Source organism: Mytilus galloprovincialis, chromosome 1 (genome assembly GCF_965363235.1).
Source record: "Mytilus galloprovincialis chromosome 1, xbMytGall1.hap1.1, whole genome shotgun sequence".
NCBI lineage: Eukaryota > Metazoa > Mollusca > Bivalvia > Mytilida > Mytilidae > Mytilus > Mytilus galloprovincialis.
In genome coordinates, this window is record NC_134838.1 from 2,936,139 (window position 1) to 2,951,370 (window position 15,232).

A 15,232-nucleotide genomic window follows, 5' to 3' on the forward strand; every position below is an offset into this window, starting at 1 on the left:
AAAGATAGTTTGATTCACTTATGGTACTTAATGCCACTTTCAGCACCAATGACCTTATCATGGTGGCCAAATTTAGTTGGTTAAGAAGCTGGAGTTCCAATATAGAGAATCATCCACCATCTGAAAGAAAACTGGCAATCCTACTTAATTAACATTTGAGATGAAACCACAGTGTCAAAGTAGAGGAGAAAGATAGCCCCGCATTTTATAAAAAGTCACTTTCATTATAATTTAGATTGTCAGTTTACAATGGCTTACCAATATACAGATGTTTTCTGAATAGATATTGTTGACATGTAAAATCACTGAACAAAACAAACAGCTCCTGACTTATGATATTAGATTAGTTACCTTAGCATAATCAAACATTCTGAGATCTGTATACATATTCATAGCCCTCTGTTCCTGTCCAGCTTTCTTGTATAGCTTGGCTCCTTCATGGAACTTAGTCTGGTAACTGTATACATCAGCAAGGAATATCATGTTATCATTCTCTCCTCTCTTTTTCCTTTCCTGAATACAAAGAAAGATAAATCTAATAATGAACTCTTAAAATGCTAGCAAACACTTTAATAAGAACTGAAAATCAGGAATTTTTGCGCACATGTATTGTTTTGATTATTAAACGATGGAAAAATATGTGAGACCAATTATTAGGATTTCAAAAATTGCAATTGATACTTAATACAGTTTTTACTTTTGCAAATTTTTTTCGTAAAAATCAAAAATGTTTGAATTTAAAGTTTATGAAGCAATTTATTTAGCGGAACAAACCTATTCTTTTTGGATTTTACTTCAAAATTTAGTTTTCTATGTGTTTGATAATTTTTGTCTAATAATTTATAAACATTTTATAGTTAAAAGCAAAAAGCAATAAGATTTGAAACCTGATTTTTTTTTTAATTGATATATATTACCTCTATACTGTGAATAAGTTCTAAATATCTCAAGTCTCTGATCCTAATGAATGCTTTCTTTGCTGTATCAAAATCTAATCCTTCAAGGGCCTCATGAGCTAATGCTTCCCAATCTCCTTCTGTTACCCCTAAACAGGCTACTTTATATGCATCCCTGTAAAGTTTAAAAAATGAAATGATGCAAGATAAAATCAATTAAAAAATCTATCACTCTAGACAGCAATCTACTGCCCTTGTCCCCTCAATTCTTTATCTTGTTTCTTATTTTGTAAACATACAATATACATATGCTTATCTACTTTTGGCTATGGATTGTACAATAAAAATCACAATAAGTCAAAAGAAACAGTATGTCAACCCCCATGAAGGAGGGGAAAAGACAAGATAGAAGTTTTGGCCATTCTGTGCTCCATACCAATGCAGACAGGTGGAAAAAGCTTATGTACCTGGGATGTAAACATGATGTGGCAAAACATCATAAAAACATATATTTGTTTTATCTATATAACAATAATGCAGTTTATTAATCTCATGTTTTATTTCAATCCCCTTTTATAATGCTTTTAAAGAGTTTAGTATAATCTCCATGGAAATGAGATGTGCCAATGCTAATACATATGTATACAAAATATCATTGAACAACCTAACGGTTCCCCTTAAAATTGCCTTTTGTCAACCCAAAACAATATCTGCTAGTATATGAAAATATGTTATATAATCTACATGTATCATAAAAATACATTTTTTATCACAGAACAAAACAACATCAACAACAATAACAGGTAAAGTTATGAGATTTGAGAGAGGTTGTTATGCATTACTTGAAATGTTTCTTCTCAAGGTACTGATACATAGGTGCTGACTGAGGCACGTCTACTGATGACATAGAATACACATGGAGACAGAAAATCTTAGATCCACTAAACCCTACAACAAAACCCTGAAATAAAAAAATAAAAATAGTTAAAGCAATGACACATCTGTGTAAGAAACATTAATTTCCAATATTGTATAAAAACATATCAGTTATCTATTCATTTTTACTAATGGAAAACATCATGAAAAGCAAATCATTTTAGATTGAAAGTTATTGAATATCATTATTGTGCATTATATTTATTATGAAATCTGTTTACTCTTACAAAGATTCAAACAACTAAAAAAGTTTAAAAGGGTAATCCACACAGAGGAAATTCATAATTTTCAGTAACTTTGATTGGTATCTCACAATTTCTAAACTTAATTTATTACCTGTAATTTCTGTTGGTGCACAGGAAAGTTACTAGCTTTGATGTTTAGTAAACCATTCCCAGAGAAACACAACATGTCTTCATAGTGAGTATTCCAGGCAACACTGTTAGCATTCGGCTCCTGTCAATATAGATTATAGAATAACAAGTTTGATGACAATATGAAAATGATAACATAGCATTGAATAACTTCCAACTGTCAGAGATTCAAATGTTTGAATGGAGAAAACAATGTTTTAAGTCAAGTCTCCTAATCAGCAGCTTACTTTAGTTATATATATTTGGGGGATTTTTTTACCATAAGAAAATAGGTTCGGTAACTCATTGACATACAATCAAACTTCTGGAGCCCAAAATTCTAAAAGAATACGTAAATAATTATATGCATCAGTAGTTCAAGTACTCAATTTTTTGGAAGTGTGCATTCAAAATTAAATTGCCTTAGCAATAGTAATATTTAAAACATAATTTCAATACATAAATATTGTCAATAAATTTTATCATATCTAAACGACAGTTTACCTGGAAGAGTAGATCTTTAGTGTTGAGATCATATACCAGACAAGTATTATGTTCATCCACAACAGCTAACTTGGTCCTGGTGGCACTCATATCCAAACATCTGACAGATGTACTCTGTTTAAGTAACATGATCGGGAATGCATTGTCAACAAATATCTTCATTATCTGCAAAATAAATATACATCAGGTTACCTTAGTGCAGAAACAACTGATGATGCCATCCACACCTAAAAACTTTCTGATTTATAGGAGATTCCCACTTTGGATGTGCTCCATTTGGTAAACAAAATACCTTAAAACAGGCATTCAAAGGGTTAAAATTCATTTCAGCATATAAATATTAGTTAGAAATCATATAATGTTAGATCTAATTGCTGATGACATGTTCAAAAAATACAAATGAAAAACCAAAAACTTTTTAAAATTCTTAATTAATCAGGATCGGAACCATAAGAGGAGTTAAATACACAATTAGTTTCCCAACTCCCACCACCTGTAAAAAATAAGAACCCTCCAGCATTCACTGTGCAAACCAGACAAAAATAGGTACAATTTGAATATGGGAGATAACTGTATCACAAAGTTCTTGTTTAGAGTTATTCAAAACCTACAATGCACAGTTTAACTTAATTTTAATAAAACATTGATCAGAGTTGACTAAATACTGCAAAAGTTTACAGAAAAGAAATAAAATATAAAGAAATCACAGCAAACAATATGTTTCATTACAAGATAAAGGCTAAAGTTTAGATGATGTCCTGAAAATAAAGCTGCCAAGCTTGGGACATGAGAGGTTTGATCGCATTTCATTTTATCCCTATGCCCAACAATTGGTTATTGGGATGTCATTTTTGTGTTAATTCATTGCACAACATGTACTTGCTTTTGATATTTAAAATATTTAAATTAAAAGGAAGTGTGTCCACGCTTGTAAATATGCTAGAGTATAAAACTAAAATTGTGGATGCTTTGCGTACATTTATTATATATGTCATTTAATTATGTACTAAACTGAAGATACATAATATACTTCATATCTAAGGTCTACTGTAAATAAGACTTATAGTCTATAAATAGCCTGAGCATATACGTTGTACAATGAAAACTGAACCTACTTCTTTTATTTTTAACACTTTTCAATTTATGGAATTGAAGTTATCTGTTGTAGAAAGAGATATATTGTGCTTACTAATTGTAAACTGATGTGTTTGATTTCTTTCACTCTACTAATACATTAAAATCAACTTGTTCCATTTATCACCAAATACTGACCACCATTAAATACTGACCACCATTAAATCTTATTCTGTTATAGTTATGAGTTCCAATTTTATAAAGAAAAATTGTCCAACATTTCTTTTTTAAAACATCTATTGAAGAAACACACAAAATGAAAATAAGATTTGATATAAATGTATAATTTGATAAGAATTTCTTGAAATTAAAAGATCAAAGAAACAAGAAATGAGGTTAGATTTACAGTTAATGATGAATTTGTTGATGAAATGTCTACTAGGTTGCTATGGATACAGAACTATAACAGATATTCTTAATCACTCCCCCACACATTGCCCAAACAGATATACCTCACTACCGCCATCCTATAATAAACATTACATCGTATTTAGACAACAGGTAGACTCGTATTTAAATATCAAGTAGATTGGTCCTTAGACAACAGGTAGACATTTCAGTAGAGTTTGTATAACAAATGAGTATTGATGATTTGAATGTATTTTAACATGTTAGTTGTGTATGTAAATATTGATAAAATATTATGTAGGTATATCTGTTTATATATCACGACTGACAGTTATAAAACTGAAAAGAGAAAGCTTTATACATGTAATAAGAAAATAACTTACTGCATATTATAAAAACATGCTTTTAATGTTTGTGTCTACAAAAGCACAGTCTTTGCAAGAAACCATTAATTTTAAAGTTGATTCTAAAATTGCTTTATATTCATTGCTCACTTTGATTTTTTACATAATTTTTTTAATTTATTTTTCTCATCTTTTTTTTTATAAAACATGAACATGAAAATGAAATATATGAGGTATCACTAAGCTATTACATGTAAAGTGTACTGGTTTTCATGTGATATATAGTTAATTATTATTTTTCCACTTTCACAATAATTAAGTTCCTCATCATGACCTTGCTGAAAATCTAAGCAAACAAAACTATAGTAGGAATCATAAGATAGTCATCAAATTTCATTATGGGTTTTCACCAATGAAAATTTTGAAACTTTTGCATAGTTTCAAAGTCTATGGACAATGAGGGTTGGTTACTAATCATTAATGTACCAATAGAATTAAAACTGTCTGTAATATATCATTTACTTACCATTAAAAGTTCTCCTTAAACAACCTAAACTAAACTTAAACAATTGTAAATGAAGTGGACAGCAATGACGAGGCTGACACACCTAAGACTTGACTTCATCACTTTGTTGAAGCAAGACAATAAACTGTAAAAACATAGAATCCCTTGTCAATTTGTATTTTGTTTTGGTTACAAACTTGAACCATAATTATTATTAACAGAAAAGCAATATCTACCATATATCTAATATTTTCCACTTAATTGAAAGAAGAATAGATCTAAAATTCCTGTTAACTCCTGACAAACTTATTCTGATCTCTGTTTTCATGTCCATATACTTACTGTTATTTTCTTATTACAAAGATCACACAGGTTGGTGCCACATCTAAACACATAGAAAGACCACCCTACCTGTCCATCCTTAAGTCCCACAATTAGCCCCTCACTGCCATATGGTGTCATGTCAGTACAATTTACCTGTCCATTTTTCAGCCCAACCAATAGGCCTTCGCGACCAGATGGACCGCCAATGACTTTGATATATCGTATCAAGGACTCCATCATCCATTCGCGTTCCTTTACACCTTGGAATGAGTAACACTGTAATCTCTTGTCCTGAAAGACATAATACAAAGCAATAGTAAATCCCCGTCATGTCAAATGCAAACATTTCCTTGATAATACAGTTGGTAATTAAAGCACAGCCTTATGATAAAACAACTATATGCTTCATAACAAAAGTCTGTCCCTAAAGTTCATACCAAAGACCCAAACATACATACCTGAGGTCAAAGGTCAAATTTATGCATTGGTAGTACTTGAAATATTATATTTTTTATAATAATAAGCAAAATGTATTTACTCTGAAGGTGTAGTTCCAACAGTGTTTTTCCCCTATCAAATTTTATTAAATTGGCAATTCAATTTTTTTTTTATTTATCCTATCCAGTAATACACTGAAAATTTCATTGCATATATTGATATAAGAATATAACCATCTTGGAGGTAAACCTATCAAATTTCAACTCCTTTTTTTCTGCTAACAAGCTTAAGTAGCCATGTCATCTCAAGTTCCCAAAATATTTAGAAACATCAAATAAAAACAGGATTGTGCTTTGTAACACTTAAGCTACGTGTTTAGGGTTGATTTTAAACAACTGTCAAATTCAAGGGAGAATTTGTTTATCCTTTTTCATATGAAATTGAAAAATTGAATGTGAAGTACTATTAATTTGGTGGTATAACAGACAAGTACCAGTTTACCTAGTTGTCCATAATTATTTCCAATGTTATATTACCTGACATAATATGATATTTTGTGAACACACAACCAGCAGGTTACATTCAAACTTCCTGTTTATTTTCTCTTTCACTTTGTAATGCATATCTGCTGAGTCATCAGAATACAGTTCATATATAACTATCTTGTCTGGTAACTGAACCTAAAACAATCACATCTATCATTATGATTCAGTATCAAAACATTTTCTTTCTCAAGTTTACATATAGTTTTTGCAGTTGACAATAACATTTAACTGCAAATGTTTAAGTAATAATAGCATATGACTTCATTTAACTTTATTTGTGTAATTTACAATGACATTTAACTTCATATGTGTAGTTAACAATAACATTTAACTTCATATGTGTAATTTACAATGACATTTAACTTCATATGTGTAATTTATAATGACATTTAACTTCATATGTGTAATTTATAAAGACATTAAACTTCCTATGTAATTTACAATGACATTTAACTTTATATGTGTAATTTACAATGACATTTAACATTTAACTTTATATGTGTAATTTACAATGACATATAACTTCATATGTGTAATGTATAATGACATTTAACTTCATATGTGTAATGTATAATGACATTAAACTTCATATGTGTAATTTACAATGACATTTAACATTCAACTTCATATGTATAATGACATTTAACTTCATTAACTTTATATGTGTAATTTACAATGACATTTAACTTCATATGTGTAATGTATAATGACATTTAACTTCATATGTGTAATTCATAAAGACATTTAACTTCATATGTAATTTACAATGACATTTAACTTTATATGTGTAATTTACAATGACATTTAACTTTATATGTGTAATTTACAATGACATTTAACTTCATATGTGTAGTTAACAATGACATTTAACTTCATATGTGTAGTTTACAATAACATTCAACTTCATATGTGTAATTTACAATGACATTTAACTTTATATGTGTAATTTACAATGACATTTAACTTCATATGTGTAGTTAACAATAACATTTAACTTTATATGTGTTATTTACAATGACATTAAACTTCATATGTGTAATTTACAATGACATTTAACATTTAACTTTATATGTATAATGACATTTAACTTCATTAACTTTATATGTGTAATTTACAATGACATTTAACTTCATATGTGTAATGTATAATGACATTTAACTTCATATGTGTAATTTACAATGACATTGAACATTCAACTTTATATGTATAATGACATTTAACTTCATTAACTTTATATGTGTAATGTACAATGACATTTAACTTCATATGTGTAATGTATAATGACATTTAACTTCATATGTGTAATTTATAAAGACATTAAACTTCATTTGTAATTTACAATGACATTTAACTTTATATGTGTAATTTACAATGACATTTAACATTTAACTTTATATGTATAATGACATTTAACTTTATATGTGTAATTTACAATGACATTTAACTTCATATGTGTAGTTAACAATGACATATAACTTCATATGTGTAATGTATAATGACATTTAACTTCATATGTGTAATGTATAATGACATTTAACTTCATATGTGTAATTTACAATGACATTGAACATTCAACTTTATATGTATAATGACATTTAACTTCATTAACTTTATATGTGTAATGTACAATGACATTTAACTTCATATGTGTAATGTATAATGACATTTTACTTCATATGTGTAATTTATAAAGACATTAAACTTCATATGTAATTTACAATGACATTTAACTTCATATGTGTAATTTACAATGACATTTAACATTTAACTTTATATGTATAATGACATTTAACTTCATTAACTTTATATGTGTAATGTACAATGACATTTAACTTCATATGTGTAATGTATAATGACATTTAACTTCATATGTGTAATTTATAAAGACATTAAACTTCATATGTAATTTACAGACATTTAACTTTATATGTGTAATTTACGATGACATTTAACATTTAACTTTATATGTATAATGACATTTAACTTCATTAACTTTATATGTGTAATGTACAATGACATTTAACTTCATATGTGTAATGTATAATGACATTTAACTTCATATGTGTAATTTATAAAGACATTAAACTTCATATGTAATTTACAATGACATTTAACTTTATATATGTAATTTACAATGACATTTAACATTTAACTTTATATGTATAATGACATTTAACTTCATTAACTTTATATGTGTAATGTACAATGACATTTAACTTCAAATACTTAATACACAATAAGATATTTCCAATGGTAAAACAGTGACCTGCCTTAACTGATACTTACAGCTAGTCTGTGTCTGTATATAGCTATTTTCTTCACTAGATCACGACACTTAATTCTTACTGGGAAAATATGAAGAAAAAATAGAATTAAACAAGATTGAAAAAATACCTTAAAGCCATAAATAAATGCATATAATATCCATTTGAGAAAACAAAAATGTAACAATCTCTTGAAGACAATTATATCTGCTATACACTTTCACACTTATTCAGAGTTGTTATCCTAAATCAAATATAGTGACAATCTTTTTTTAAAATAAACTTTAAATTGACAAAATTGTGAAATAAAATAAAAACATTCTTCTTTAGTAAAAAAAAGTTTTCATTAATTCTCCAAAATTTGTTTTTCCTCTGTGTGTTGTATCACAAGATAAGAAAGTTTCTCTAACAACTAAGTCATATATAATTACAAAGTATATCATAATATCCTCCTGATCAAATAAAAAAAAATGTCTTATGCAGTTAGTGCTGCACAAATTATGGTTTATTTATCCTATATATTTCAATTATAATCTGTAAAATTTTAATTATCAACCTGTTGACACAGAGATATGTTTCTTTCTGAATAGTAAAAGTAACTTGCAAACTATTAATACTCTTTATAACAATAAGTTTCTGATTAACAGGAAGTTAACGAGCAATGAATGTGGAAACTCCTCGCACATAATGACATGCTGGTGAAACTTGAATCCACATTTCAGAACATCTTGATAAGTAGCTTGTGAGTGACAAAGTTTCCTGGGAATGACACAGGATGGACTGATGGAAACCAAAATAGACGGAATTATTAAGACATTAACTAGTATAAACATTTTATTCGACAATATAACAGCTTTGTTTTATCAACAATAATATAGAAATAATGCTTCACCAAAGAAAAATATAAATTAACATGAACAAGAATGTGTCCCAAGTACACGGATGCCCCACTCGCACTATCATTTTCTATGTTCAGTGGACCGTGAAATTAGGGTCAAAACTTTAATTTGAAATTAAGATTAGAAAGATCATATCATAGGGAACATGTGTACTAAGTTTCAAGTTGATTAGACTTCAACTTCTTCAAAAACTACCTTGACCAAAAACTTTAACCGTAAGCGAACGGACGCACAGACGGACGGATGAATGGACGCACAGACGGACGGACGAACAGACGGACAGACGAACGGAGGCACAGACCAGAAAACATAATGCCCCTCTACTATCGTAGGTTGGGCATAAAAATCCTTGTTTAACACAAATCATAACTAGAGGCTCTCAAGAGCCTGTATCGCTCACCTGATTCTACTTGGGTTTTTGAAATCATATAAAAAAATATAAAATTTGGCTAAAAGTGACAACACAACCTCATTTATAAGGAAAGGAACATCTTTAATTTCATTCAAAAGTCCCCCACTGGCGGCCATCTTGGATGACGGATAGGCTACAAAGTAACAACACTTGGTCAGCACCTCATAAGGAACATTCATGCCATGTTTGGTTTTATTCCATTCAGTGGTTCTCTAAAAGAAGTCATTTGTATGCATTTCCCATAGGGTCCTATGTTAAACTAAGTCCCCTGCTGGCGGCCATCTTGGATGATGAATCGGCTACAAAGTAACAACACTTGGTCAGCACTCATAAGGAACATTCATGCTATGTTTGGTTTTATTCCATTCAGTGGTTCTCTAAAAGAAGTCATTTGTATGCATTTCCCATAGGGTCCTATGTTAAACTAAGTCCCCGGCTGGCAGCCATCTTGGATGATGGATCAGCAACAAAGTAACAACACTTGGTCAGCACCTCATAAGGAACATTCATGCTATGTTTGGTTTCATTCCATTCAGTGGTTCTCTAAAAGAAGTCATTTGTATGCATTTCCCATAGGGTCCTATGTTAAACTAAGTCCCCCGCTGGCGGCCATCTAGGATGATGGATCAGCTACAAAGTAACAACACTTGGTCAGCACTCCATAAGGAACATTCATGCTATGTTTGGTTTCATTCCATTTAGTGGTTCTCTAAAAGAAGTCATTTGTATGCATTTCCCATAGGGTCCTATGTTAAACTAAGTCCCCCGCTGGTGGCCATCTTGGATGATGGATCGGCTACAAAGTAACAACACTTGGTCAGCACCCCATAAGGAACATTCATGCTATGTTTGGTTTTATTCCATTCAGTGGTTCTCTAAAAGAAGTCATTTGTATGCATTTCCCTTAGGGTCCTATGTTAAACTAAGTCCCCGGCTGGCGGCCATCTTGGATGATGGATCGGCAACAAAGTAACAACACTTGGTTAGCACCTCATAAGGAACATTCATGCCATGTTTGGTTTCATTCCATTCAGTGGTTCTCTAGAAGAAGTTCAAAATGTAAATTGTTAACGACGACGACGACGGACGACGACGACGGACGACGGACGCCAAGTGGTGAGAAAAGCTCACTTGGCCCTTCGGGCCAGGTGAGCTAAAAATGTAACATAAACAATGGAAAGAAGAAAATATTGAACAATTAGATGAACAATGAACCTCTAGCAGTTTTGAACCTAGGACTTAATGTTCCTAGAGCACGTTTGATCTCATAAGCAGCCCTGTCATCATCTTCCTCAACGTCAGAATCGTCATAATAAATACTGTCCAAAATCTGGGTCATTGATCTCATCAAGTGCATCTGAGTAACTCCTTTCACTGGTGAAATATTATAAACTGGAGTCGCAATGGCGTTTTAACATTTTAAGTCAACAACTTGTTTCAATGTTAGAGAGACAGAAGATACATCAGAACTTTACATATTTTTTCTTGGATGCAAAATATAGGGTGGGGGTGGAAACCATATATTTTTCTCTTTTCCAGATAAATATAATTCAACAACCCTTACTTTAATTTTAACTGTGTACAATTTGCGATATTTAGCAGCATTTTAAAGATATGAAGTAATAGAAAAGCAGTCTTATTTATTCAAAATCATACCACACATCAGGTATTTCATTTGGATCTTAGGAGAAACCAATTATCATGGTGGAAAATAGGTTAGACAATGTACTGTCTATTTTGTTTTTAATTTAGTCTAACCTTTCTGGTCTGTAATTAGATGTTGTATGATGACATCAGTCATATTATCTCTGTAAGCATATCTGTCTTTGTATAAACCATGTACTGTACTAAATATTAACTGGTAGTACGCTATCGTACCGTCTTGACAACCAACAGCCTATAACAAATTTGTTAAGACCTATATAATAAAACATATTTTAAAAGATTTAATACAAGTGGGTTTAGATATTTTGTTTACAAAAAGTTTCCATGGTACTACATTTTTATTTAATCTTCAAAAAACAAAATAAAATCTGATGTTGTCATTTGAAAAATTACATTATGGGTGATATTATTTACCACATAATTGGAATCTGGTTTGACTGCAGCGCACCACACCCATGACTCTTGTTCTCCAATAACACCTAGCTTAACTCCCTCTCTTGTATGTAGACAGCACTGCTTGTTAGAACCTCCAACTACAACATATTCTCCTTTAGAAAACCAACCTAGTGTACAAGGGTCGTAACCAAGGGCACGATCTTTTCCTATCTGAAACAGAAAAACAGTAATATGTGTAAAAGCTCTAACAAATTAGAAAGATCGCTACAAGATGTGTTCAATCATCATTTTAATGTTAAATATTTACTAGTTTATGTTTTTGGTCAGTAAAATTTTGCATTAATCTATATGTAATAAAGTTTGTAAGGGTTCCACGGAACCCAGTGTCTTGCCTACTTTTGCTGTTAATCACAGGCTCAACAAAAATGAGGAAAAAAACCCATAAAACTATTCATCTAGATGCTTTTGATCATAAACAAGCTTCTGTCCAAGTTTGGTACAAAACCACAATACATTTGTAGTATAAGAAAGTTATTAAAATTTTAAAAACTTTAACCACAGAGTGAAAGTGTTGTTTCCTGGCAGAAAATTGAAGTCCATTTAAAAGTAAAATACGAAAAAAAATGGATTATTTTTTTTACAAAATTTACTTCTGTATACTATCTTATGATCATAAACAAGATTCTGTCCAAGTTTGGTATAAACCCAGGATAGTTTAAGAAAGTTATTAAAATTTTAACAAGAGTGCACACATGGAAATGTCTCGCCTTCTTTACTTATCATTGATATTATGCTGATAGTCCTAAATATAAAGCTTTATTACAACTGTCACATAAACTTAACATTAACCAAGAAAAATTGAACAATGAACCATGAAAATAAGGTCAAGGTCAGATGAACCATGCCAGGCAGGTATGTATAGCTAACAATTCTTCCATACGACAAATATAGTTAACCTATTGCTTATAGTTTAAGAAAAACAGACCAAATCACAAAAACTTAACACTGAGCATTGAACCTTGAAAATTAGGTCAAGGTCAAATAAAACCTGCATGACTGACATATAGATCATAAAATATTTCCATACACCAAATATAGTTGACCTATTGCATATAGTACTATATAAAAAAAAGACCAAATCTCAAAAACTTAACTTTGACCACTGAACCATGAAAATGAGGTCAAGGTCAGATGACACCTACCAGTTGGACATGTACACCTTACAGTCCTTCCATACACCGAATATACTAGACTTATTGCTTATAGTATCTGAGATATGGACTTGACTACCAAAACTTAACCTTGCTTACTGATCCATGAAATGGGGTAGAGGTCAAGTTAGAACTGTCTGACGGGCATCAGGACCATGCAAGGCATGCATATACCAAATATAGTTATCCTATTACTTATAATAAGGGAGAATTTAACATTACAAAAAAACTGTATTTTTTTTCAAGCAGTCACTGAACCATGAAAATAATGTCAAGGACATTAGACATGTGACTGGCGTAAACTTCGTAACATGAAGCATCCATATACAAAGTATGAAGCACCTAGGTCTTCCACTTTCTAAATATAAAGCTTTTAAGAAGTTAGCTAATGCCGCCGCCGTAGCCGCTGCCAGATCACTATCCCTATGTCGAGCTTTCTGCAACAAAAGTTGCAGACTCGACAAAAGTCATAACCACAGAGTGAATGTAATGTTTCCTAGCGGAAACACTAAGTCCATTTATAAGTGAAATACAGAAAAAAAAGGAATTTTATTTTTACAAAATTTACTTCTGTATACTATCTTATGATCATAAACAAGCTTCTGTGTAAGTTTGGTTCAAACCCAGGATAGTTTAAGAAAGTTGTTAAAATTTAAAAAAACATTAACCACAGAGTGAATGTAATGTTTCCCCGTTAGAAAAACTAAGTCCATTTATAAGTAAAATACGGTTACAAAATTTACTTCTGGATACTATCTTATGATCATAAACAAGCTTCTGTCCAAGTTTGGTAGAAATCAAGTATAGTTTAAGAATGTTATTAAAATTTCAAAAACTTTAACCACAGAGTGAATATTCGTGGCAGCCTCCGCCAACAACAATGCTGACGCTGATGGAATGTAGGATCGCTAAGTCTTGTTTTTTCGACTAAAGTCGAAGGCTTAAAAAAAAATGTATTCTGAAAAAGCCAAATAACTCATTTGAAAATACAATAAACATACCGTACATATAATTCCTAATGCAAAGAATTGAAAAGAACATTAGGTAAATAATTGACCACCTCAATTTCCTTCTTTGTGATCTAAATGGTATAAAGGGGGCTTACTTAGTTAATGACCTTGTTTCAACACAGGAAAAGCAGATTTTATAGAAAACTAGCACATTCACATACCTGCCAACTGTCACTATTTGCGGGGGATTTCCCCCATGGAGGCTCCCAAATTGAAATTTTGAAAGAGCAATTTTGTCCACAATTTTAAACAAAACAATTAATTTTACAATGACTTTAGGCATGTAAAAGTATGTAGAAGCCAAAAAACAACATTTAAATGTATTTGAAGGCCCTTTAAAGGTTTTTAAGGACTATGACAGTCATCTTGCACGTAAAACCCCCATGGGCATTTTAAAAAGTTGGCAGGTATGCATTCATTTTACAACAACATTTTATTGTCAAGTATTGATTGATTGATTTGTGTTTAAGGCCACTTTCAACACTATTGTGCTATTTGTGGCAATCAGATTTTCTTGGTAGAGGAAGTCAGGAGTGCTCTTAAACCTAGAAGAATCTCACCTGTTTTCCAGAGAGTTGGTAGAAGGACAATCTTTGTCCCCAGTCAGCAACAGACAATATATCATATGGTTCATCTCTACAAAATCAATTTGTACTGTATTAAAACCTGTCATCAGTTATTCATTATGTACCAAAAACTTCCAATTCAGTAAAAATAAGATTGAATCAAAAATAGGTCCCAGTGGTCATAAATAGATTTTATCAACTGTAAGTAAGTTTGACATACTTAACCACTCACTAATATAAATCTCAATCATTTTATAAGATTGAAACTTTTCATGATTTTTTTTCTTTTAAACATAATATGTTAATCTTATTTCCTGCATATGGGAGTGTCACAATATGAAACTTTCTGTTTAGTGAGAATAGCATACAAGCTGAAAAAGGATTTATATTTGGTATAGCTGATATTTCAAAATGATAACAATCTGATAATCGATTTATAAAATTGTGTATATTTTCAAGATAAATTCATAATATAAGCAATA

The 15,232-nt window shown here is 30.7% G+C and overlaps 1 protein-coding gene across 5 annotated transcripts in view; it reads right to left on the reverse strand.

The window, feature by feature from the left end:
- The window catches only part of LOC143063004 (intraflagellar transport protein 122 homolog), a 60,535-nt gene that overhangs the window by 34,161 nt on the left and 11,142 nt on the right, over positions 1–15,232 (reverse strand). For 2 of the 5 annotated variants that reach the window (XM_076234938.1, XM_076234930.1), the window contains 11 exons: positions 14,745–14,820; positions 11,982–12,173; positions 11,661–11,799; positions 8,614–8,672; positions 6,319–6,462; positions 5,498–5,635; positions 2,690–2,854; positions 2,169–2,288; positions 1,739–1,857; positions 918–1,071; positions 352–513 (listed from right to left, as the gene is read on the reverse strand). In XM_076234938.1, the coding sequence (XP_076091053.1) occupies positions 352–513; positions 918–1,071; positions 1,739–1,857; positions 2,169–2,288; positions 2,690–2,854; positions 5,498–5,635; positions 6,319–6,462; positions 8,614–8,672; positions 11,661–11,799; positions 11,982–12,173; positions 14,745–14,820 (1,468 nt within the window). Of the gene's footprint in view, positions 1–351; positions 514–917; positions 1,072–1,738; positions 1,858–2,168; positions 2,289–2,689; positions 2,855–4,275; positions 4,291–5,431; positions 5,636–6,318; positions 6,463–8,613; positions 8,673–11,117; positions 11,277–11,660; positions 11,800–11,981; positions 12,174–14,744; positions 14,821–15,232 lie in introns of all 5 variants that reach the window. The other 3 variants (XM_076234907.1, XM_076234912.1, XM_076234921.1) reach the window with 3 other exon arrangements.